We start from the raw sequence: 26246 nt of genomic DNA, 5'->3' as shown, positions 1-26246 counted from the left end.
AGCAGAGTCACCAAATGAGAGAATGCTGGCCAAAAGCAAACGTCCTCTGCAGTTGTCAGTTCCCCAGACTGGCCATTTAGTGGAATGAGAGCCTGGAACATCTCGGGAATGTGCTTTTAAGGGGAAATAGAGGTGGTTATGCTGCACATTTACTAGTGGAAGCTCTTCAGGGCCTCTCAATAGGGGTTTATTCTCACCTCTTCAGTAGGGTTTGAGGGGTTGCAGACCTAGGCAATTCATGAGGAGGTTACAATTCACCTTCCTTTCCTAAAAGCATGATTTTTCTGGTCAAAGCAATCTGTCAGTCAGTGTACTTACATCGCCTGCCCCGAGTGACCTGGATACAGATCAAAAGCCTATTCACTTGGCTGGTGGGGTACCTTTCCCCCAGGAGCGATCTGGTCTGGAGTTGGTGTTTCGCATCAGAGCTTTCATGTTGTCACATAATGCTCTGTGGATTCTGCTCCCTTATATGCAGTTTGCCCACACTTCCTCCCCTCTGCTGCTCTCCTCTTGCCTTGGCCCTTGCTTCTCATATCTGCCCCACCTGCTCAGAATCCCTGCAGGGTCTTTTAGGTCCGCTCTGCGTGTTGTTCTGTAGTTGCCAAGTCGTGTCTGACTCTGTGACCCTACGGACTGTACCCCACCAGGCTCTTCTGTCCATGGGGTTTCCCAGGCAAGAATAATGGAGTGGGTTGCCATTTCCTGTTCTGGGGGATCTTCCCCCACCCAGGGACTGAACCCACATCTGCATTGCAGGTGGATTTTTGATTGCTGAGTCACCAGGGAAGCCCTCTTGGCATGTAGCCTTGTGCCGTTTCCTCCCACTTTCTCAGTTACTCCTTCCTCAGAGACAGCGCAGCAATGGATTCTCCTGGAGGAGAACCCTCAGCAGGCAGAGAAGGGAGAGATGGCAAGTAATGAAAAGTTAATATTTTCCACCTGTCACAAGAAGAATGGGCCTCCATAGCTGTGGTTGCAGAAAAGACCGGAAGGGGCTTCGTAGGCAGATAGCAGTTTGATCCTGGCTGTTTTGAACCTGGCTGTCCACTCACATCATGGTGATGGACTTGGAATGGGGCTTAAGGACAGACGGCCTTGCTGATGATGGTGGTGGCAACACGTGGTAGCTTCTCTTGGGGACTTCCCTACAGAGCTCCACTTTTGAGAGCTGTGTGAAAGGTGAAACCAAACGTCCTGACATCCCGGCCCCTTAGCAGGGATATTGTTTTTCCTGGCACAGTCACAGAGGGAGAAGAAAAAAAAAGTGACATCTGGGCTGATTGAAAGCAAAGATTAAGGAGAGGCAGGAATAGGTGTGGTCTCCTCAAAACCAAAACTTTCCATCTGGGTTTGGACAGCCTTAGAGATAATCTCCTGCTCAATATACATAATACGATTTGTCGGGTGAGTAGTATGCACATAAAACTTTGGTGTTTATTTCAGTACCTCTGACCTCCTTGCTGGGAAGCTGGTTTGTGGATAAGCATGTACTTTTCCTCCTAACAACAGCCAAGAGGTCCCCAGTGAGGACTTGCCCCAGGCCAGACATCAGGCTCCCACTTTATGTATATGCCTGGCTTCATCTGTTGCTCTCCCTTTGGGGAATGCATTTTTGTTGTTACATTGTGTACATGCTCAGTCCTGTCAGACTCTCTGCAACCCCATGGACTATAGCCCACCAGGCTCCTCTGTCCATGGAATTTTCCAGGTAAGAATATTGGAGTAGGTAGCCATTCCCTACTCCAGGGGACCCAGGTATCGAACCCATATCTCCTGCATCTGCGTCAGCAGGTGGATTCTTTACCACTTGAGCCACCTGCGAAGCCTATCTGACAGCAAAGCCGTATATGTTTTCATACATCATCTTACATGTTGTACAATATCACCACCACCCCAGTTTGCAGATGAACAAACTGAGGCTCAGAGAGGGCAGGGTGCTCTTGACCCTGTAGGTAGCTAGGTTCAGGATTTGGCCAATGGGTCCTGATTCCAAGCTCAGCAGCGAAGGGTCAGGAAATAGTGATATACCAGAACTGCTTTTACCCCTGTAGGGTCACAGCCCAGTGCACAAGAAGGGTCTGTGTTTGGTCATTCATTCCTTCACTCGTGATATGCCTACCATGTGCCAGGTTGGTGCCAGATTTGGGGGATATCTGATGGCTTGGGACCCAATAGTTAAAAATACTTTCTCTCTGCTAGGCCCTTGCCTTTAAATGGCTTTAAAAATTAATATAGAATCCCCCGTTATCCTAGGAGGATGTGTTCCAAGATCCCCAGTGAATGCCCCCAACCGGAAGTCTGGAACCCTAAAATAACCTCAGCTTATCCATAATTCTGTTTCTCCTTATTTTTTTACCCATCAGAGGGCAGATAGAGAACTTGTGGATAACGGGGGTCTAAGACTGTGACGCTGGGAGGGATTGGGGGCAGGAGGAAAAGGGGACGACAGAGGATGAGATGGCTGAATGGCATCACCGACTCGATGGGCATGCGTTTGAGTAAACTCCGGGAGTTTGTGATGGACAGGGAGGCCTGGTGTGCTGCGATTCATGGGGTCGCAAAGAGTCGGACACGACTGAGCGACTGAACTGAACTGACTGACGGTAGTTTTAAACTACAGGATAAGCCCACTTGAGGGGATGAGCAAATTGATTACACTGCAGTGCGATATGTATAGATAGGTATGTGAGATCTTAAACTACTGAGGGTGGGGTAGCCCCTAGCTGGGTTCAGGGGGCTCCTCCGCTTAGGGGAGGGTGTGCGGAGAAGGTTCGGGATGAGCGGAAAGCATCCTGGCCTGTCTCCCCCAGACGCTGGAGCAGGCTGTCCCTGTCGCCCTGGGGCGTGGAGCTCTGCGAGGCTCTAATTAGTCACACGGGGAGTGGCCGAGTGACCTCACGCTGACCTGCACTCTGAGGCCATTTAACTGGTTCCCTTCTTGGTGGAGGCCGCTACTGCCTTCCACGTTCGCGAGGTGTGTGGAGCGGTACTTCCAAGCTCCTAAGGAGGGTGAGACGCTTGGGGTGGCTCTCCCGGTGTCCCAGGCTGTGTGGGGGATGGAGAACTTGGCTGAGACTGGAGTAAACAAATTAGTTCGGTTTAGCTGTGCACGCGCGCGCGCGCGGCGCCACGGACTTTCTGGGGCGTGGCCGCCAGGGCAGATGACACCGATCGCGCTCCCCGCCGCTGCACCGCCAGCCTCTCCGGTATCAAGTGAACCTTCCTGCCCGCCTTGCGAGGGTTCGTGGCCAGGTGCCGGGGCTGGGAGGGGGCCGGCAAGGAACTGGAACTGAGTGAGCGGGTCGTTGCCGGAGAATTTGGAGATCAGCTGGGCACGATCTCCTCCGCCAGAAGCCACTGGCCCCTGGGGTCTTGGGGACGCGGTTTCCTATTACTGACGGTGACTCCCCCTCCCTCCTGCCTCAGGCATTACACAGCTGATAAAGTCTACTCCAGATTGAAATCGAGGGCCCCCATCACCCAAGAAGATGCGTGCACCGTTTGTAAGTAAGGCAGGCGTGTGCGGGCTGGGGGTGGGGGCCGTGTTTGGGGGGGTCTGAGGCATCAGAGAACGGGTCCTGCAGGATGGGCGGGCCGCACCTCCATTGGCCTGTGGGCACCAGGCGGGAGACGGTCAGTGGTTAGAGCCGTCTTAGTGTGAGTACTTGTGTGGGTAGGTCGTGCTTGCCTGAAACAGGAGCGGGGCCAACCGGAGCTGGGAGGCAGCAAGGACAGACTTGCTCCGCCTAGGTCCTGTCTGCCTTCCTGAGTCAGACCAGAGCGCCTGGAAGGGCCCCTGGAGCACAGTGTCTGGGGCTGCACCTGCTGCAACCCCCCCCTCCCCGCCACCGCCTGGATTTGACCACAGGGGCGTTTTTCTGGCCTCGGCTGAGACACTTCATGGCGCCCTGCCGGCAGTTTACCAACTTTCACTTTCCCAATTTCTGATCTGTGATGTGGTTCAGAAATCATAAAGGGGCTTAGCATATGCTTCCTTTCAACCTAGCAGGACCCTCTGCAGAGAGGTTCGAGCCTGGCTTTTGAGGAAGACACCCCTGGGATACTGTTCACGATCGTGTTCCCTAGCTGCGGCACTTTGATCACGTTTCCAATCCCACAGTGACGATTATGTGACTTAATACTTCTGAAGTGCTCAGAACAGTGCTTCACACACATATTAAGTGCTCACCTGTAATTCATTGTTGTGATTATGATTATTGTTTAATCCGTGTAAAGAGCTTAAGACAGCACCTGGTATTAGGGTGTACCTGGCATATTTGATGCCGGTAGTGGTCTTTTAAAAACATCCCTCTTCCTTATCTAACAACATTATTTTCAGTAATAATCATGAAATAAATATTAGTAATGGCCGGAAAATAAACACAGTAAAGTTGCTTCTGTTGAGCTTTGTATATGAAATCATGCCAGTGAAAAACTAAAAATTGAAAAATAGGGTAGATGTTATAGAGAAAAATAGAAGTAATGGGTTAATAGTTTTTAGTTGCATTAATGTAATTTGGAAGAAAACTTGTTCTTATAGTTAGGTTGGTTATAGTCATGAATAATGACAACATTATAGTTTCTGTTTCGGAACTTTTTCTGAAAAGTTGTCCTTGACTTTGACAAAACTGATCTTCTTTGCATATGCAACTCTCAGTAGAGGCAGACTTGTCAATATATCTTGGCTCACAGTTGATTGAAGAACACTTTTTATTAATTTCAAAAGTTTCTCTTATATGAAACAACAGATATACAAATAGGAAAAGCCTTAAACATTAGAATCGGTTTGTCAGAGATTCATAAAAATCCCATTTTGTAATAAATTCCAGAAACTGAAATGCTGCCTATATCTTAAAAAATTAATTCTAGTGGCTTTTAGTTTTAATTTTATTTATGTTTGTTGATCTCTGGGTTTTTTGTTTGTTTTGTTTTTTTGTCTGTGCCGTTCAGCTTGCAGGATTTAGTTCCCTGACCAGGGGTAGAACTCAGGCTGTAGGCAGTGAGATCAGGGAGTCCTAAGCACTGGACTGCTAGGGAATTTCTGATTTTTCACTTTTATTTTTAAAATTTATTTTATTGGCGTATAGTTGATTTACAATGTGTTAATTTCTGCTGAACGGCACAGTGATTCAGTTATATATATGTATATACACACATATATTCTTTTTAATGTTCTTTTCTATTATAATTTATTACAGGATATTAACTATAGTTCCCTGTGCTATACAGTAGGACTTTGTTGTTTATCCATTCAAAGGCTTTTAAATATATCCACATTTAAAACATTTTGACTAAAACATCTTCACCAGAAAATCCATCATAAGTTTTTAATTTATTTGGTAAAATTCTCCCAACTTTTTCTTCTTTGGCAAAAGTCAGACCAAATGGCTGAATGATGGTGAACTTTGACATTTATTTAATCCATTGCTTTAGAATGAGAGTTTAGTTCCCAGTGAAATTGATTCAGACTTTCAAACACTTCTCTTTTAATCTCTTTTCTTCTGGTGCTGGGAGCGCAGACTTCTGTTTAAACACAGGAAAATGTAGGGAGGGATTGGTAGCCCAAACTGTCCTGAAAGTGAACTCGAACCATTCTGAGCCATTCAGAACTTACTGTTGAAGCAGACACATGGAGCTGAGTCTGTGTGTTGGAGGGTCACTGTATAGCTAGGTGTTCTCTGATTAGACTTCCACGTAGAAAACTAAGCTTTTCAAAGAACAGGAATGTGTGCTAATGTAAAGCTCGCATACATGTTATTAAATCTTGGTAGGAATTGCATGAGTTAGAACTTAGACCATTATCACTGATACTATTTAAAAGTGTTGGCATATGGTGAGAATAAACAGCAGATGGACTCTTGGTATGTCTTATTGTTTTAAAATTCTCTACGGACAACTCTCGCCTCTTTGTCTGCACCCGGAGGATGGGTGCACTTTCCCACTCTGTGTATGCCACGGCCTGGCTCTTGCGTGTGTGTGCGCGCGCTTTGTCGTGTCTGATTCTTTGCAACTGCATGGACTGTAGCCTGCCAGGCTCCTCTGTCCAGGGGATTTCCCAGGCAAGAATATTGGAGTGGGTTGCTATTCCCTTCTCCAGGGGATCTTCCCAACCCAGGGATCACACCCACATCTCCTGTATGGCAGGCGGATTCTTTGCCACGGAGCCACCAGGGAAGCCTGGCTCTTAGGACTTGACAACTGTGGTTATTCTGATAGAACTCCCTGGATCTCCCGGGGTTGGAGAGGCTGCATATCTACCATATGGGCCCACGTGTCTCCAAGCCCTTTAGTCCAGCCCGAGGCCTCCAGGTCAGTGCCACTGTGTTCTATTAATACATTTGCTTAGGACCTGTGGTCCAAGAGCTTTGCCTTCCCTTCTCCCTGCATCCTGTCCTTAAAGCCATGGCTTGTTGAGCAGCTGCTGCTGGGTAAGTGAAGATCCAAAGGGCATCTGAGGCTCCACATATGCAGAAATTTTTAAAAAAATTTATTTCAAGCTGGAGGACAATTGCTTTATAGTGTTGGTTTCTGCTGTAAAACAACACAAATCCGCTCTAAGTGTATACACACATCCCCTCCCTCTGGAGCCTCTCTCTCACCCCCACTCCCATCCCAGCTTCTAGGTCATCACAGAGCCCTGAGCTGGGTTCCCTGCGCTACAGAACTGCTTCCCGACAGCTTTCTATTTTACACACGGTACTGTACGTCTGTCAGTGGTACTCTCTCAATTCGTCCCACCCTCGCCTTCCCCTCCTGTGTCCACGAGTCTGTTCTCTACATCTGCATCTCTACTCCTGCCTGCAGATATGCAGCAATTGATGGGCCTGCTCTGGGCTCTGACTTGAGACTGTTTTATGGACCTCTTCACGAACCTCGAGGTTTGCCTGACATCCTGACAGATCTCTGTGGAGCTAGTTATGGTGCAAAGGGGAGGAGGGAGAAGTGGATGCTTCAGGCAGGGCAGGGGTTCATCTGCACTGTGGAGGGGCTTGAGCAGGAAGCAGAGCGTTCCTCTAGCCCACAAACCTCTGCTGAGGCTGTTGTATGTGCCTGGTTGGCTGCCCAGTCCAGCTGGTGGGCTGGGCAGGGAAGACGATGTCTCCTTTCCTGGGGGCTCAGCTGGACGATTATAGTCATCATTATAGACACACCAAGCTGTGGCTGATAAACACTCTCTGCTGGGAAGTCAGGGGGAGGCGCTGAGGAGGCGGAGACATGAGGGATGAGTAGAAATTTGCTAGCAAACAGTCAAGGGCCTTGTAGGCCTAGAACACAGTGAAGCAGAGGCAGAACTCACCGTGGGGGTGGTGAGCAGATGTCAGAAGCTTCGTGTGAATTACTGGGTGCAGCGAAGAGAACTTGGCCTTTGGGTTCAGGAAGACCTGTAGTGTAATCCTGGCGTCACTTCTTTTTAAAAATAATTTAGTTGATGAATTTCTTTTGGCTGTGTTGGGTCTTTGTTGCTGCGTGGGCTTTTCTCTAGTTGTGGCGGGTGGGGCCTGGTCTCCAGTTGCAGTTCGCGGGCTCTTGTTGTGTGGCTTCCTGTCGCAGAGCTTAGGCTCTAGGGCAGGCGGGCTTCAGAAGTTGAGGGTCCCGGGCTCTAGAACACAGGCTCAGAGCTGTGGGGCACGGGCTTAGTTGCTCTATGGCATGTAGGATCTTCCCGGATCAGGGATTGAACCCGTGTCTCCTGCATTGGCAGGTGGATTCTTTACCGCTGAGCCAGCAGGGAAGTCCCCTGGCCCCACTTCTCAGGAGTTCTCTTGGGCAAGTTACTTCCTATCTCTGAGCTGTTTTCTGGTGGTTAAAATGGGGCTGCTGTAAAGATTTCCAAGTGACTTGTGAAAATCCCGAGGGGTGCCTGGTGGCAGCGGCGGTGTTTCCCAGATGAGTTCAGGGGAAGTCCTGGTTCCCGTGGGCTGACATTCAACACACGGAACAGGTTTGGGGCTTGTAGGGGGTCAAGAGCCTGGGAAGGTGGATGAGTTTTGCCTCCTTTTTCCAGGATGCCCATGACCTTTGGGTTGCTGGGACTGGACTGGTGCCTAACTGGAGCTGCCACTGTCCCTCTCCCAGAGGGTGAAGAGGTGATGAGTCAACCCAGCCCCTCCTCTACCTTCTTGCTGAGCCTGAAACTGGGGAGTCTGGTCTCCCCCTTCACCCAGTTCCCTGCACCCACCCACTCAAGCCTGGGGCATGAGTTTGGGACTTTCTAACAGGTGTTAAGTGGATTTTAGAGTTCTCACCCCCATTATCTCATTATTTCTGAGACAAACTCTGCTGGAGAAGCTCAGAGAGGTTAAGTGATTCCTGAAGGTCACACAGCAATAGAGCAAAGGGGCCTCAGTCTCAGGTGGACTGGGTTCTGCTTCTTGAAAACGCAGTCTCAGACAGACAGGATTGAGGGTGGGCTCCTCCGGGGCTTCTTTTCTCCCTAAAGTCTTTGCATCAAAACTCCCAACTCTGCCGGTAAAGTCCGTTCTCAGCACCCTCCCCGAACTTGAGGGTTTTGCTTTTGTTTTGAATTATGTGCCTCTCACGGGTTTCCCCAGAGTATCAGAAATGGAGTGGGTGAGATGAGGGATTTCCACACTCACCACATCATGTGATTTGGGAACAAAGAGAACTTGCTCTCAGGCTGGGTTTCACAACCTCCAGGGTGTCTCCAGTTGGTTCTGGAGCTGTCTTCGAACCTTCCAAATCAAGAATAATAAAAACACCCCCAAGAACAGTGGCAGCAAAAACTGCCATTTACAAAACACTACCTATTTGCCAGGGCTTCCCAGGTGGCGCTGGTGGTAAAGAACCCACCTGCCAATGCAGGAGACACATGTTCTATCCCTGAGTCAGGAGATCCCCTGGAGGAGGGCATCGCAACCCACTTGAGTATTCTTTTTTTAAAAAATTAATTTGTTTATTTTAATTGGAGGCTAGTTCCTTCACAGTATTGTGGTGGTTTTTGCCGTACATTGACATGAATCAGTCGTGGGTGTATATCCGGAACGCTCCTCCCACCTCCCTTCCCATCCCATCCCTCAAGGTTGTCCCAGTGCACGGTTTTGAGTGCCCTGTTACATGCATCGAACTTGGACTGTTCATCTCTTTCACATATGATAATATACATGTTTCAAAGCTATTCTCTCAAATCATCCCACCCTCACCTTCTCCCACAGAGTCAAAAAGTTTGTTCTTTATATCTGTGTCTCTTTTGCTGTCTTGCATATAGAGTCATTGTTACCGTCTTTCTAAATTCCATATATATGCATTAATATACTGTATTGCTGTTTTTCTTTCTGACTTACGTCACTCTGTATAATAGGCTCCAGTTTCATCCACCTCATTAGAACTGACTCAAATGCATTCTTTTTAATAGCTGAGTAATATTCCATTGTGAATATGTACCACAACTTTCTTATCCATTCATCTGCCGCTGGACATCTAGGTTGCTTCCGTGTCCTAGCTATTGTAAACAGTGCTGGAATGAACATTGGGGTACATGTGTCTCTTTCAATTCCCACTCCAGTATTCTTGCCTGGAGAATCCCATGGACAGAGGAGGCTGGCGGGGTACAGTCCATGTGGTCGCAAAGAGCCAGACACTACTGCAGCAACTGAGCAGGCACCTATGTACCAGGTAGTGTTTGCTTCGCAGATACTAACTTCTGTGATCATCAGGACAGTCTCCTGAATCCTCCGCTGTCATTACCCTTATCTTAGAGCCGAGGGAACGGGCTGGGGGTTAGGTAACACGCCCGAGGCTACTCAGCTAATAAGTAGCACAGCTGGAATTTGAACCCTGGCTATACCGCTTCGGAGCCCCAAGGCTGTAATCATTATGCAGTTTCTAGAAACCAAATGCATCCTGATTTAAACACAGCAGTCATGCTCATTAGCCTACTTTCTGTATTTTTTTGTACGCCTGAAGTATTTCATTGAAAAAAACCCAACATTGACAGCCTCTTCAATAAATGGTGCTGGGAAAACTGGACAGCTACATGTAAAAGAATGAAATTAGAACACTTCCTAACACCATACACAAAGATAAACTCAAAATGGATTAAAGACCTAAATGTAAGACCAGAAACTATAAAACTCTTAGAGGAAGACATAGGCAGAACACTCAGTGACATAAATCAAAGCAAGATCCTCTATGACCCACCTCCTAGAGTAATGGAAATAAAAACAAAAGTAAACAAATGAGACCTGATTAAACTTAAAAGCTTTTGCACAGAAAGGAAATTATAAGCAAGGTGAAAAGACAACTCTCAGAATGGGAGAAAATAATAGCAAATGAAACAACTGACAAAGGATTAACTTCCAAAATATACAAACAGCTCATACAACCCAATACCAGAAAAACAAACAACCCAATCAAAAAGTGGGAAAAAGACTCAAACAGACATTTCTCCAAAGAAGATACACAGATGGCTAACACATGAAAAACACATGAAAAATGTTCAACATCACTCATTATTAGAGAAATGCAAATCAAAACTACAATGAAATGTCACCTCACACTGGTCAGTATGGCCCTCATCAAAAAGTCTACAAACAATAAATGCTGGAGAGGGTGTGGAGAGAAGGGAATGCTCATGCGCTGTTGGTGGGAATGTAAATTGATAGAGCCACTATGGAAGACGATATGGAGATTCCTTAAAAAACTAGGAATAAAACCACCATATGACCTAGCAATCCCACTCCTAGGCATATACCCTGAAGAAACCAAAACTGAAAGAGACACATGTGTCCTGTTGTTCATTGCAGCACTATTTACAATAGCTAGAACATGGAAGCAACCTAGATGTCCATCAACAGATGAATGGATAAAGAAGTTGTGGTACATACACACAATGGAATATTACTCAGCGATAAAAAAGAACGCATTTGAGTCAGTTCTGGTGAGGTGGATGAACCTAGAACCTATTATACAGAGTGAAGTAAGTCAGAAAGAGAAAGATAAATATTGTATTCTAACACATATATGTGGAATCTAGAAAAATGGTACTGAAGAATTTATTTACAGGGCAACAATGGAGAAACAGACATAGAGAATAGACTTATGGACCTGGGGAGAGGGGAGGAGAGGGTAAGATGTATGGAAAGAGTGACATGGAAACTCACACTACCATATGTAAAATAGATAGCCAACAGGAATTTGCTGTGTGGCTCAGGAAACTCAAACAGGGGCTTTGTGTCAACCTGGAGGAATGGGATAGGGAGGGAGATGGGAGGGAGGTTTGAAAGGGAGGGGATATACATATACCTATGACTGATTCATGTTGAGGTTTGACAGAAAAGAGCAAAATTCTGTAAAGCAATTATCCTTCAATAAAAAATAAATTAATTAAAAAAACTCCAACATTGCAAACTTCTGACAAGGGGGCTAAATGGGGCTGAGCGTGGGTGGACTGGAACGCTTCCTTAGTGGTCTTGAATGAAAGAAAAACATTCCTTCTGCTTTGTTTCAACCCTTGGGTTGAAAATTCTTCTGCAAGTGCCTTTCCTTTCCCCTCGGTCCTGTGCAGTGCCCGCACCTGAGGGCCTCACACTGGCTCTGAGTTGCAGGAGTGGATGTGGCTTATCATGTAGGGGCAGGTGGGGAAATCTGCTAGAGGGCCGGGGGGTGTCCCTCCTCCTTGTGGTGGGGACGAGGTGGGGGTTCAGGTTCCTGATTGGCTGACCCTGGGTAAGTGACCTCATCTCTTAGTCTCAGTTTCCCCAACTGCAAAATGAACGACTACCCCTCTCTGTCTAGCCTTCTCTGCCCTGTGGACACCCTCTCCTGTGGTTCTCCGTCTGGGCTGCACTGTAGAATCACCCGGAGGCTTAAAAAAAACAAAACGCCAGGCCTGAGGCCCACCTCAGGGATCCTGCTTCTGACTCAACCCTGAGATCGCCCTGAGATGCCTGCACTGCTGTGCTTTTGCTCCTGTCTGCCCCCAGCCCTGTTCACCGATCTCCATCTGTCTGCTTTCCATCTATTTGCTTTTTTGCCTCCTCTGATTGCAGCAGAGTGTGAGGGTTAAGAGTGAAGGATTTGGGGGGCTTCTCTGGCAGTCCAGTGGTTAAGACTCAGTGCTTCCACTGCAGAGGGCACAGGTTTGATCCCTGGTCAGGAAATCCCGTCTGCTACATGGTGTGGCCTCCCCCCCCCAACAAAAAAAGTGCAGGATTTGGGTTTGAATACATGCTCCCCCTCATTTTTCAAGTCTTCAACAAAAATCTCAGGTGCTGCCTTTCCCAGGAGGAGGTCCTCTCCTCCTGGTCTCTCTTATACCCATTTCAGCCAGGTTTTTGCCTCCAACTCCCAATAGGAGCTGTTCTAAAGATCAGCAGTGACCTTCACCCCAGACCGCTCCTCTGATCTCCAGACTCACACATGCAGCTGCCCCGCTCCAGGTGGACATTTCAACCCAGTGTACCCTCCCCACCAGAAGCCTGCCCATTTGGCCTCCTGGAAACCTTGAAGTCACATTTCACTCCTCCTTCTTTCAAACCCTCCCTCATTGCAACAGCAAATCCTGTTGAGTCTACCTTCAAAGAAGTCCAGAATCCATTATTTCTCATGCCCTGCTGTCCCCATCTTGTCTGAGCCATCAGCTTCTCTCTCCATCTTCCATCCTCCCCTCTCCTCCTCCCCCCTGCACTCCAGCCACGCTGGACTTCAGGCTGTTCCTCAAACACCTACCTGGGGCCTTTGCTCAGGCTGTCCCCTTGGCTTGAATGTTCCTGGCATCTGCAGGGCCTACTCTCTGCCTTCCCTGACACCCTTAGACTGTTGCAGCCCGCGTCCTCCCCTCTCACCCCTGCCCACCACATTGCACTCCAGACCACTGAATCCTGTGCTACCTTTTCTTTCTTTTTATTTGATATCTCTTCTATTTGATATCATCATTTACTGGGGCTTCAAACGATATAGAACCCTCCTGCAATGCAGGAGATCCAAGTTCGATCCCTGGATCAGGAAGATTCCTTGGAGAAGGGAATGGCCACTCACTCCAGTATTCTTGCCTGGAGAATCCCATGGACAGAGGAGGCCGGTGGGCTACAATCCATGGGGTCACAAAGAGTCACACAGGACCGAACAGCTAAGCGCACCTACGCTGAGGCTTTAAATGCATTTGAAGAATTTCTCTCTTTCTCTCTGATACTGAACAAGAGCTCTATGAAGACAGGTATCTTGGCTTTGTTTATGGGCATAGCCCAGGTACCCAGCTCTGTGAGCCTTTGTTGAGTGAGTGAGCAAATGAATGAGTCCTTTGACCCTCCCAGGCAGAGGTGAGCATCCCCAAGGTGAAAGAATTCTCAAGGAATATCGTTGACCAGTTACACCACTTCCCTGAGGCGGGCGAGGGTGTTTGTTAAGGGCAGGGTGGTTCTGCATGCATGCTGGCAACCTCCTCTCCTGTGATTTGGGCGGGGCTTGGGCCTGAGACCATAGCTGGGGATAAAGGCTGGAGGCTTGCGGTCAGGAACCCAGTGAGTTCTGGAGCCCATCAGCGTGCGAGCACATCACATGCTTGTTTTGCTGCCGTTGTCACTGTTGTCATTGTCGCGGACGCCCTCAGTGCTTTACGTCCGCCTCTCACAGATATTAAGAGGAGTTTAAAGATATATACAGTTGGAATGAATAGGTGGACATATTTGTGATAAAGTAAATACAGTAACACAATGGTAGAATCTCGGTGGTGGGTTTATGTTCACTAAAAAATGCTTTCAATTTTGAGCATTTGAAAAATTTTCATAATAAAGTGGAGAAATAATAAAGCTGGAAAGTATGCTACAAACTTAAAAATGCTCATTGCAGTAAAGCTGGAAAATGCAGAAAAATGGAAAGAAACAAAATAATCACAACAACCACCTTTAGCCTGAGCACCTGGAGGGACTCTGTTAGGATGTTGGTATATATCTTTCTAGTCTTTTGTGTATTTATTTTGTTACATAATAATAATTGTAGGGATTACCCCAGATTGAGCACACTGATGTTTATCAAGCTTTACATTGTTTTCTGATTCTAAAACAAATATATATGTATTTACACCTTTGGAAAACTAGAAAAGAATTAAAAAGAAAATTAATATCCCAAATTCCACAACTAGTAATAAACACTGTTTACATTTTGGTGTATTTCCAGTTTTGTTTTTTTTTTAATGTGTTGGTTTTCCTTTTGGAACAAAGTTTAAAAAAAAATACCATTTTGTGTAAAGGTTTTTTTTCTAACTTAAAAAATTGAGTTATCCTTGACTGTAAAACCTTTTTATTAACCATTATATTACAGACGTTTCTTGTCTTTTAAGTATTCTTTTAAAATATAACTTTTAAAACATAACTGTACAGTATACTATAAATATGGCAAGATTTAACTAATATCTTTATGTAGGATATTTAGATATCTATTGTTTTGTCATTAGATGTGATTTTGTGACATCTTTTGTAGGCATTTCAGGTTATTGTTAAGATCTGGTCTATAAAGATGTGAGTCAGAGCTCTTCTTCGTGAAAACACCAAATGGCGGATGACGCCGGTGCTGCGGAAGGGCCCGGAGGCCCGGGGGGCCCTGGAATGGGAGGCCGCGGTGGCTTCCGCGGAGGCTTCGGTAGTGGCGTCCGGGGCCGGGGTCGTGGCCGAGGTCGGGGCCGGGGCAGAGGCCGCGGAGCTCGCGGAGGCAAGGCCGAGGACAAGGAGTGGCTCCCCGTTACCAAGCTGGGCCGCCTGGTCAAGGACATGAAGATCAAGTCCCTGGAGGAGATCTACCTTTTCTCTCTGCCCATCAAGGAGTCTGAGATTATTGACTTTTTCCTGGGAGCGTCCCTCAAGGATGAAGTTTTGAAGATTATGCCCGTGCAAAAGCAGACCCGTGCTGGCCAGCGGACCAGGTTCAAGGCATTTGTTGCCATTGGGGATTACAATGGACATGTCGGTCTGGGTGTCAAGTGCTCCAAGGAAGTAGCCACTGCCATCCGTGGGGCCATCATCCTGGCCAAGCTGTCCATCGTCCCCGTGCGAAGAGGCTACTGGGGGAACAAGATCGGCAAGCCCCACACAGTTCCTTGCAAGGTGACTGGCCGCTGCGGCTCCGTGCTGGTGCGCCTCATCCCTGCCCCTAGAGGCACTGGCATCGTCTCCGCCCCTGTGCCCAAGAAACTGCTGATGATGGCCGGCATCGACGACTGCTACACTTCTGCCAGGGGCTGCACCACTACCCTGGGCAACTTCGCCAAGGCCACTTTTGATGCCATTTCCAAGACCTACAGTTATCTCACCCCTGACCTCTGGAAAGAGACGGTGTTCACCAAGTCTCCTTATCAGGAATTTACTGACCATCTTGTGAAGACCCACACCAGAGTCTCCGTGCAGAGGACCCAGGCCCCAGCTGTAGCCACCACATAATTTTATAAAGAGAATAATAAAGTGAATGAAACTGGAAAAAAAAAAAAAGATGTGAGTCAGAGAATATGAATATTTTTAAGGTTGTGTGCATGCGTGCGTACTAAGTTGCTTCAGTTGTGTCTGACTCTTTGCGAACCTATGGACTGTAGCCTGTCAGACTCCTCTGTCCAAGGGATTCTCTAGGCAAAAATACTGGAGTAGGTTGCCATGCCCTCCTCCAGGGGATCTTCCTGATCTCGGGATCCAACCCACGTCTCTTACGTCTTCTGCGTTGGCAGGCAGGTTCTTTGCTGGTAGCACCACCTGGAAGCCCATTTTTAAGATTAGTGATACAAATTGCCAAATTGACCTTCAGAAAAGTTGTACTGATTTATACTCCTATCAACCGTGACTGAGGGTACCTGTTTACCTGTATCTTTTCTTATATTTAGTATTAGTATTTCCCCTGAACTGTTTTTAATTTACTTTTATTTGATTACTAGTGAGACAGAATAAATTTTCTTGTGTTAGTGGTAATATATATTTCTCTTTATAAAATTATTTAATATACCCTGTCTCCATTTTTTTTTCTGTTTCAGTGTTTAAATTTTTTCTTGATTCATGAAAATTCTTTATATATTAAGGCTGTCATTTTCTTCCAGTTAGTCATCGCAGTTTGTGATTTTTTTTCAGTGCACAGAATTTTCTGGTCTGGCTCTTTTGATTACAAGCAGCCCACTTAAGCTAGCTCAAGTAAAGAAGATTTATTCTAATGACACATGTGGAGGGGTAAGGGGAAAACCTAGGTACAGGAGCCATAATAAGGCTGGGCCTCCCAGGGGCTGGGAGGCAGTTCAGGATCATAGTGATTCCAGGCACTCCACAGCTGGAATCTCTGCATCTCTAGTGCTCCACCCATGGTGTGACTCAGCTAGCTATTCTTGATGTGCCTGCTTCTTTCTCTCCCACTGTCCACAGGGGTCTTCTGCTTGGTCATAGTGGGTGTGAGAACTCCAACCCTTGGTTTGGCCTGTGGTTCACTGGGGTCTCTCTTGTCTCCTCCATGTCATGATTTTTCAGTTTTAGCTCTTGTATCAAAAGCTATTTTTAAAATTACTTGCTTCAGATTTTTGAGAGTGAAGAGAGAGGACCATGGAGGATCCCAGGATGCTGACCTCCTTGGGGTCCGTGCCTTTTTCTAGTCCAGCTGGCGGAGGCTGGGATGCAATGGTCATGTGGTATAAAATATGGCTGCCGGGGCAGTCGGGATTGTGGCTGGTCATTTTCTCTTAAAAGGGAGTATGAACATAATAGGCAATGATAGAAAGTTTAAATAAGAAGTGCTTTAACATTTTGTAAATCATAAAAACTTTTCCCCCTAAATGTTTATTATTTGTTTATTTTTGGCTGTGCTGGGTTTTCATTGCTGCGAGGTTTTCCTCTAGTTGCGATGAGCGAGGTCTGCTCTCTAGGTGCAGAGGCGTCTCTTGTTGCCGAGCACGAGCTCTAGGATGCGTGGGCCTCAGTAGTTGCGGTGCCTGGGCCTAGAGTACAGGCTCAATAGTTTTGGCACACGGGTGTAATTGTTCCAAGGCATGTGGGATTTTCCTTGATCAGGGGTCAAACTTTTGTCTCCTGCATTGGTAGGTAGATTCTTCACCACGGAAACCTGTAAAAACTTTCAACCTTTTACTTTATGCCTTTTTCTTTGGACTTTATCTTTAGAATGTCTTTCTCTACTCTAAGATCTGACATGTATTCACCTATATTATTTTCGGTTTTATTTTGTGGTTTTATGTGTTACTGATACATTTAAATGTTAATGATTTTTAAGCATTATTATCATGGTAATATTTACAAGCTTCAAACGAAAGGTGGTTTTAAGAGGTTTTGGTGACAGAAAAGATTCACCTTTTCCAATTAAAAAACTGCCAGGTCATCAGTATGAAGGATTTTTTTCCTATCTAAAATTATTAAAATTTTTTTATCATAAAAGTAATTCACATTGATTAAAAACAATAAAATAATATAACATAAAATGTAAGAGTCTCTGAATCCCAATCCCCCACTGTATGTAGTATATAACAGTTTGATGTATTTTCTGTAGCTCATACATAGTGTATAATATGTTTTGCTTATAAGTGTACAATTTTTTTAAAAAAATAATTTTTATAGGGCTTTTACAGTGTTGTGTTAGTTTCAGGTATACTGCAAAGTGAATGTGTTATATGCATACATATACCCACTCTTTTAGATTCTTTTCCCGCATAAACCATTGCAGAATATTGAGTAGAATTCCCTGCGCTATACAGTAGGTTCTTATTAGTTATCTGTTTTATATATAGTAGTGTGTACATGTCAATCGCAATCTTCCAGTTTATTTCTCCCTGCTCTGCTCCCCCAGAGCCATAAGTTTATTTTCCACAACTGTGACTCTATTTCTGTTTTGTAGATAAGTTTATTTGTAGCCTAGTTTTAGATTTCACATAAAAGCAATATGTGTTCAATCACAATGATGTTTTTTAAACAAAAATGGGATAATGTTTTCCAACTTATTTTTTCGATTGCTTCTATGTCTGCTCAAGTAAAACCAACCTGTTCCCTCTATTGGCTGTATATACATACACATATAAGATAATTTATTTCACTGGTCCTTATTAATGGTCATCTAGGTTGTTTTTCTAATACGAATTGCGGAGGCCAGACATTGTTCCCTGTTTGCTTGCTAAGGAAAATGGCTGTTACACAGCTCATTATAAGCTGTGCTTTTGTGGAGAGGATAAAGACTTTTTGTTCTGAAATCCTGTGGGCGCAGAGTCTCAGCTTTGCCTTTGTCATCGCCTGTGTTGTGTGGGATAGCCCTGGTTACTGCGCTCAGGAGAATTGCTGGCTTCCTGCTGGCTCACCTGATCCTGGCAGAAGAACCACCTGGCATAGCATACAACTGGATTTTAGGGCGGGGGATCAAGCTGAGTGAGCAATGGGTCACTGTTGATCCAAACTTAAGGGCCAGAGAGGGAACATTTTACTATGTCTGGTCTCTGTTGCCATAGAGAGAAAACAGCATTGGCCACAACTGATGGCCATGGCTGTGTGCCAATAAAACTTTATAGACACTGGAGTTTGAATTTCATATAATTTCTTGTGTCACAATATATCCTTCTTTTGCCTTTTCCCCCAACCATTAAAACATGTAAACATTATTCTTTGCCAGCAGACAAAAATAAGCAGAGGCACACAATGGGCCCAAGGACTGTAGTTCTCATATTTCTAAACTTATGATTTCTTGAGTTTTTAATTTTGATTGAGCACAGTTGGCTGTGTGTATCATTAAGCAGTTGTTTCTCCAGGTAGAGTTTAGTGAAACAGTGTGTATTATTCATGTCTTCTGTTCATGGCAACCTGTCCTCACTGGTCTTTGCAAGATGTCTTGTCTTCTGTTTACTTTTAAGTTCCATTATATCATCACTTTTCTCTCCATCTTCCCAATAGCTAGCTAGCATCCCAATATGTTTAATATGTATTCTTTAGTTTCTAAAATGATGTGTGTGTGTTTGAGATTCTTTTGTTGTTGCTTTTTAAAAATAATTTTTTTGAGTATGGTTCTGATAAGATGTGTATTATGGTTTGTGTGTGGGTGTCTTTAATTTATATAAGTGGTATTTTTCAGAGCTCAGTCTTCATTTTTCCACTCAGCACTGTAGCTAAGATTGTCCATGTGGTCACGTGAACATCGAGCCCTTGCTTCTAACTAGTGCACAGGGCCCCATGGGTGAATCCATCACCTTTCAGATCATTTTTAAAAAGAAGTTTCCTTGAGTGCTGGCATGTTTTAAGCTAGTGCATATTTGGGTGCCTTTTTCTGGGAAGATAAATTATAATTGCTGCAATAAGACAACATGATTTGTCTGTATACTTCCTGCCACATGGGATGCTTCTTGGCAGTTTTAGTGCTTCTATAAATAGAAATGACCTGCCCTTGACTCTGCTTCACAGCCACTGTGGAGTGATGATGGGCTATTCCCACTGCCCATCATTGCTGTCCTAGGGGAGGCCATTCATGAGGCCATACACACTCCCTACTCTTCTTTGCTGGAATCTCTCAGTCAGGCCAGAGTTGGGAGGTGGGATGTGGACAGACCCCTATGGGTCTCTCCCGGAACAGCAAGGGGTGAGCGGCAAAGGACAGAGGGCTCAGACAACCTCTGAGGGGCTCTGTCTCCAGGTGTCCCAAAGAGATTCATGGTTGGACTGGACGAGGGAAGTCCAGAACGGTGTGCCCCCACCTCCAGCACTTAGCACAGTGTCTGGTACTGGGACCTCAGTACACTGAGTGACAGTGATCTTGAAGCTCTCCTGAGTGCTCTCAGGCTCTGGGCCACTGCTCCCATGACAGGGCGGGGCTCTGAGGAGCGTTTCCGCATCCTTCACACCTTCCCCTGTGCACAGACACACACCCTCACTCCCACACACGCCCACTGTGATGTAACGAGAAATGTCTATATAGTCTTGGTCCCAGGTTCCTGCCACAGAGCTTCTAAAGCCCGAGTAATTTCCTGAGCAGTGGGGGAGAGAGGAATGCGTTTCATCATTCAGAAGAAGCCCCTTTCAACCAACCGGGTGACCAAAGAGCTGGAAGTAGCATTAATCACCAGTAGGCAATGATCTCATCAACCTAGCTCCACAAAACCCCTAACATGGGGTGTTGCTAAGAGCATGGAGGTCCTGGAGAGCAGTGGTCCCCAGAGGGGTCAGGGGTGCTCTGAATCCCCCCTGCCCCACAGCTTGCCCTCTGCATTCCTGAATTGCATATTTTCTAGTAAACTGATCATCTAGCAAGTAAACTGTTCTCCTGAGTTCTATGAGCTGTTCCGGCAAACCACTGAACCCGAGGAGGGGGGCTGTGGGAACCATCAATTTACATCCAGTTGTTCAGAAGGCAGGTAGCAACCTGCAACTTGCACCTGGCATCTGAAGCTCAGTCTCCTGGGACTAAACGTATGGGGTCTGGGCTGACTCTGGGCCGTCAGTGTCAGAACTGAGTTCAGCTGTGGGATGCCCAGTCAGTGTGCACTGAGGATTGAATTGCTTAGTGTGGGAGACCCACACATCCGGTGTCAGAAGGAGAGGAGTGGGCCCGGTGCAGAGGAGTGTTACTTCGCTTGTCACACACGCATGCACGCACTCTTACCCTCAGGATGAGCAGCCAGGGGCCCATTACTGCCAGAGGCTGACACTACCCTTCGCCAGGCTCTGGGTAGGTAGGGGAGTGTCTGTGGAATACCATCCCCCCCAGATGTGACAGTGTCTGCAGAGTCCTCGGGTGGGCAGCTCTAGGCAGGTAACCCGTGTGCTTGCCTGAGGTCACTGTGGGGTTCAAGACGATGGCCTGGGAATCAGGCGGCCTAGCACTGAGTCCTGGTCACATCAGTCAGGGGCTGTGTGGTTTTGCAAAATCTCCTTTCCATCTCTGAGCCTTGATTTCCTCTTTCATCACACGGGGTTCACAAAAGTGCCCACCTCATAGGTGGGTTGTGTGAATTTATTGAGCTGCACCTGTGAAACACTTAGCAGAGTGCTTGACTCAGAGTTCGAGTTCAGTAAATAATATTAAGAGTAACAAGAAGGTAGAAGCCCCAGCAAATGAAAAAACCCTTTAGGTGTGCACTTTGCAAGTCGTAATGACAGATGGCCAGGTCCATAGTCCCTGCAATTCTGGGACACGTGTGTGAAGTGGGCCGGGCACGGGCGGGCTCGGGAGGACGTCTTGGAGAGCTAGGAGATGAAGGCCGCTGAGCTGCTCCCCCTGGACTGAGCCCTGCCCTGGTTCCCGGCTCTCCCATCACCTCTAACAGCCCTTTTCTTGGTTTTGCAGCCTGAACCCCAGCCTGGAGACCTGATTGAGATTTTCCGCCCTTTCTACAGACACTGGGCCGTCTACATTGGCAACGGATATGTGGTCCATCTGGCCCCGCCAAGTAAGGGCACCCAGGGCCTCCACCATGCTGAGGCCAGGGCAGGGGGGATGGGGGAGCTGTGGGTAACTGGGGACCCCAACATTATTCTTTTTCTCCAACAAGACTTCAGCCACAGTGGCCTCCTTGCAGCCTTCCTGCCTGAGGTCCTTGCTTTTGCTCTCCCTTCTGCTTGTGATGCTCTTTCCTGGCTCTCAGCACAGCTGCCTCCCTTTCATCATTCAAGTCTCAACTCAAATGGCCATTCCTGGGCGTGGCCCTCCCCAGTCTGAGCAGGGGCAGCCTCCCCTGGTCATGCTCTCCTGTGTGACTGCACTTAATCTTCCCCATAGCCTTTCCAAAACCTAAAGGTATTTTATTTTTTCTATTTGTTCATTGTCAGTGTCCTTTGACCAGAACATAAACTAGTTGAGGGCAGGTGGGCTGTCTAGTGCATGTTCCCCTTCAGCACCTTGGACAAGGCCTGGCACATAGTAGGGCCTCAGTATTGACTGACTCTGCTGAGTGGGTGTAACTGCTGGACAGGAGACAGGGAAGGCATGAGAGGGACCTGGGTGGACAGTGTGACACCCATCACAGGTTGAGCGATGATCCTTAAAGGGAAAAGATGCTTCTGTCTGCATCTTCTCATTGGAGCTTCACAGGAATCTTGTGAAATAGGTGAGGCAAGGGGGACTGACCTCATACTACAGGGAAAACGGTGGAAGTTAGAGCCGGAAAGAAACTTAGAGAACAATCCACTACTAATGAAAGCGGATACTTGCTGGGCACTAAGCCTGTTCCAGACACTGGGGGAGGCACCTTAATGAGTCAGTTTCTTAAATCCTTGCAGCTCCCCATCCACCACTGTAGGCACAGGTGAAATTTATTGGGCCTTTTCCATAGGGTATGGGGGTGCAGAGAAGCTAAGCAACTTGTCCAAGGTCACATAGCAGGAAAGTCCTGGAGGTGGGACTCAAGCCCTGGCTCTGACTCTCTATTTCCTGCCTTTAAACCTGAGTCTCTATTGTCAAGTCTGAGGTTCCCCCAGATTCAGTCATCGAGTGTTTGCCATATCCAGGTGCCCTTTCTCCAATTGTTTAATTAGTATTTTGTTTAATAGACTAACTTTAAAAAGTAAAATAATTCTTTTAAAAGGAACTTTTAAATTCCTAAAGTGATGTGTGTTCATGAATCCATCTTAGCTTGTATTTGTGGATTCCCAGCGTTGGCTCAGCTAAGTTAAGTGTCATGTCAAGACCATGCAGTGATGGGACCAGAATCAGCACCCATTGCTTCTGCCTCTGAGCCTGTGCACACTCTCACCAGGGTGGCACCCAGCATGTGGAGTGTAAGGAAGCCCTCACTGTTGGGTATTGACTCTGAACTTGCAACTCTGGAGCTGGAACCTCCTGAAATCCTGTGCCCTAAGCACCTAGCTTGCCTCTCCCCAGTCCCAGCCCCCTACCTGCCCGCCGAGGGGCTGAAGGTGGATAGGCCTTCAGAGTTCCCCTGATCCAGTCCCCACACTGACCCTTTCCACAGACTTAGGACTCAAACACAGCACCTTCTTATTTATTTCACTGAATCCTTTAAGCATCTCCTGCCCTACTAGAAGGAAGTCTGAATTCCTCTGATTTTCCAGATTTCATAGTTGTTCTCTGGGCAGAGGGGTTCGGTCCTCTTTGGAAAGCCAAGCAAAACAGGACCTGCACTCTGATCAGACCCTCTGGCCGTTGCTTGTTGCTGTTACGTGGTGTCACAGTGCAAGATGGGTCCTGCCCCGTGTAATGGGTTGCTTCCCCTCCTGAGACCTGGGGGTTCCTGATCATGCCAGGGCCACAGAGGCTCTCTGAGGGGCATGAGTCTCCTCTGTGATGTTCCCTGCGGTCCACCTCTTTAATGCAAGCCCAGTTTTCAGTCATCATACCCTTCCTACATGATATAAGCTGGTGACCTCAAGAGGGATCTCTGTGTGGGCACCAGCTTTCGCTCCACACCATCCTGTCCCCTGTATTGGCCCCAAATCCCTTTCTTCAAGGCAGTTTCACTTCTGGAAATCTGTTGCACCTTCTAGCCCCTCAGCATTGGCCAGGGCCATGCCAGTGTACCCCTTGAATCCCCCTGGTGTCATACCTCTAGGAGCAGCCTTTGGTCCCTTTGCTCCAAGGGAAATGGGATCTGTTCCCCAAATCCATTCACCTTTTCTGCAGTAATCAGTTTTGTGTGTGTCAGGGAAGTGGAGTCTTGGTGGGATCACAAAAAATTAACACTCCGTTCTCCCAGGGAGGTGGGTGTGCTCAGAGCCTTTATTTGCACAATCAGAGGCCCACTGGAGTGTCACAGGGTGTACAAGGCCAGCTTCTCTAGGTTAAAAAAATCACAACAAATTATGGAACTTCACTCCTCCTTTCAGATAAGGAAACCAGGGACCAGAGACCACAAGGGTCTTATCCAAAGCCCACAACTCTGACCCTGACTCATCTGCTCATCCCCTGGTGGATGTGGTGGATGCTAGGCTGGGGGCCGGCCCAGGACCAATCGTGTTCCTCATCCTGAATGCACAGGCGAAATCCCAGGAGCTGGTGTGGCCAGTGTCATGTCTGCACTGACCGACAAGGCCTTCGTGAAGAAGGAGCGGCTGTGTGACGTGGTCGGGAGAGACCGGTACCACGTCAACAACAAGCATGATGGCAGATACTCGCCATTGCCTCCCAGCAAAATCGTCCAGCGGGCAGAGGAGCTGGTGGGCCAGGAGGTTCTCTACAAGCTGACCAGCGAGAACTGCGAGCACTTCGTCAATGAGCTGCGCTACGGGGTTCCCCGCAGCGACCAGGTGGGTCTTCAGTGCATCCCCGTCTCCATTTTCTCAGCTGATGCAGGCATCAGTGTGGACTCGGCTGGGGTGGAGACAGGCGCACAAACAAGACAGGATAGCAGAGACAGAACTCTGCCCTCAAGAGCATCATAGTCAGGGTGGGGACAGGGGGTGAGGTGATGGGCGCCGCAGACAATTGGCGTTAGGGGATGCTGGCTAGAGTCTTGAGCACAGGCATCACTGTCAGCCCGGTTGCCCAACCATCCCTGGCCACCTGGCCCTGACATGGACCCTTCCAACAGCCCCAGAGGCGGGGTTTTTTTTTTTTTAAATTGGTAATCTGTGTTCTTTCTTTCTTTCTTTATTTTCCCATTTATTTTTATTAGTTGGAGGCTAATTACTTTACAATATTGTAGTAGTTTTTTGCCATACATTGACATGAATCAGCCATGGATTTACATGTATTCCCCATTCCGATCCACCCTCCCACCCCCCTCTCCACCCAATCCCTCTGGATCTTCCCAGCGCACCAGCCCCGAGCACTACTAATGCATATATGTGGAATTTAGAAAGATGGTAACGATAACCCTATATGCAAAACAGAAAAAGAGACACAGATGTACAGAACAGACTTTTAGACTGTGGGAGAAGGCGAGGGTGGGATGTTTCAAGAGAACAGCATCGAAACATGTATATTATCAAGGGTGAAACAGATCACCAGCCCAGGTTGGATGCATGAGACAAGGGCTAGTGCACTGGGAAGACCCAGAGGTGGGTTTTATTGTCTTGCTTTACAGATGCAGAAACTTGAGCCCCAGAGCACTTGTTGGTGGCCTTTCATGTTATCAAACAAATCAGTGTTATCTCTTTTCCTGAGAGCTGTCTCCAGCTGTGCTGATAAGTAGCAGAGGTGAGATTTGAATCCCAGGTCTGTCTGACACAGCTTTTCCTGCTTGTAAAAAGCACTGTGCTCAGACCTGCTGTAACCCAAGGGGCAGTCCAGGAGCCCCCAGGAGATGTCTGTTTACTTAGTTGATTTTAGCCGTGGCTACTCTCTTTTCTGAATCACTCCTGGGAAACTAACTTGCTCCTCATTTTCTCTCACTTCCTCCCCTCCTTTTCTGGCCCTTCCTCTCCTCTTGTGTGTGTGTGTGTGTGTGTGTGTGTGAGACAACATTATTTCCAAAAGTTCTTAGATGCCAGGTGATGCAAAGGAGTATGATTTTTCTTTTTCTTTTGATGAAAGGTGAGGTTAAGATCCATCAGGTTGTTGATTTTCATTACTTTATAACTTTCTGAGATTTGGTGTCTTCCTTGGTCAGTGTGGTGGTCAAGAGTGTGGGCTTCTGGAGTCAGGCAGGCCTGGGCTGGATGTGAGCTCTGCCTTTTGTCAGCTTTATGACCTTGGGGATTGATTCTCTCAGGTTAAATACCACTCTTGGTGGTTTAGTCGCTCAGTCGTGTCTGACTCTTGTGACCCTATGGACTCTAGCCCATTAGGCTTCTCTGTCGATGGGATTTTCCAGGCAAGAATACTGGAGTGGGTTGCCATTTGGTAAAGTACACGCGATGATATTGATCTCGGAGGGTTACTGTGTGAATTAGATAAGAGCATCCTTGTGCTTAGCATAGTGGCAACCAGGAAAATTATCTTAATAAATTGTGGGAGTTGAAGTAGTCATAATGGTCCTCATTTTCATTCTTCCTCTTGGTTCACCCAGTGTCTTGTCCACTGGCCTGTCTGGGCCACAGTGACATCCTGGGGAGGCATTCAACAGCAAGGATCATGCTCAGCCTTCTTCCTCATACTGCTGATAACCAGTGGTGTTTACTGCACTGACCTGCATGCTGATTACTTCACCCATATATATGTACTTATATGCAATAAATATATAAGTATGTATATGTGAATGTGAAAGGTGATTAATATAAAAATCGAGGAATATCAAGTACACCCCTACCTAGGTATGGACAGGATAATACTGCCAATGTTTGGTGAAGAGTTCCAGAATCTCTGGGTCACAGTCTGGTTTCAACTTTTCTGACAGTTTATGAGATCCTCCTTCTGGGAAAATCATTGGGCAGGTCCATGAGAGGAACCTC

The 26246-nt window shown here is 47.0% G+C and overlaps 1 protein-coding gene and 1 pseudogene across 4 annotated transcripts in view; both read left to right on the top strand.

Annotated features, from left to right (window-relative positions):
* Nucleotides 1-2916: 2916 nt before the first annotated feature.
* PLAAT3 (phospholipase A and acyltransferase 3) overlaps nucleotides 2917-26246 on the top strand; it is a 31092-nt gene continuing 7762 nt past the window's right edge. Inside the window, exons 1-4 of one of the 4 annotated variants that reach the window (XM_070457525.1) lie at nucleotides 2917-2977; nucleotides 3430-3506; nucleotides 21247-21349; nucleotides 23893-24161. In XM_070457525.1, the coding sequence (XP_070313626.1) occupies nucleotides 3492-3506; nucleotides 21247-21349; nucleotides 23893-24161 (387 nt within the window). In that variant the 5' untranslated portion in view covers nucleotides 2917-2977; nucleotides 3430-3491. Of the gene's footprint in view, nucleotides 3013-3127; nucleotides 3244-3429; nucleotides 3507-21246; nucleotides 21350-23892; nucleotides 24162-26246 lie in introns of those variants that run through there. The other 3 variants (XM_070457524.1, XM_020887668.2, XM_020887667.2) reach the window with 3 other exon arrangements.
* Nucleotides 14487-15440, top strand: LOC139031879 (small ribosomal subunit protein uS5 pseudogene; annotated as a pseudogene).

The sequence above is a fragment of the Odocoileus virginianus genome, chromosome 28 (assembly GCF_023699985.2).
Source record: "Odocoileus virginianus isolate 20LAN1187 ecotype Illinois chromosome 28, Ovbor_1.2, whole genome shotgun sequence".
Lineage (NCBI taxonomy): Eukaryota > Metazoa > Chordata > Mammalia > Artiodactyla > Cervidae > Odocoileus > Odocoileus virginianus.
This window is presented reverse-complemented; position numbering and strand designations above follow the sequence as displayed.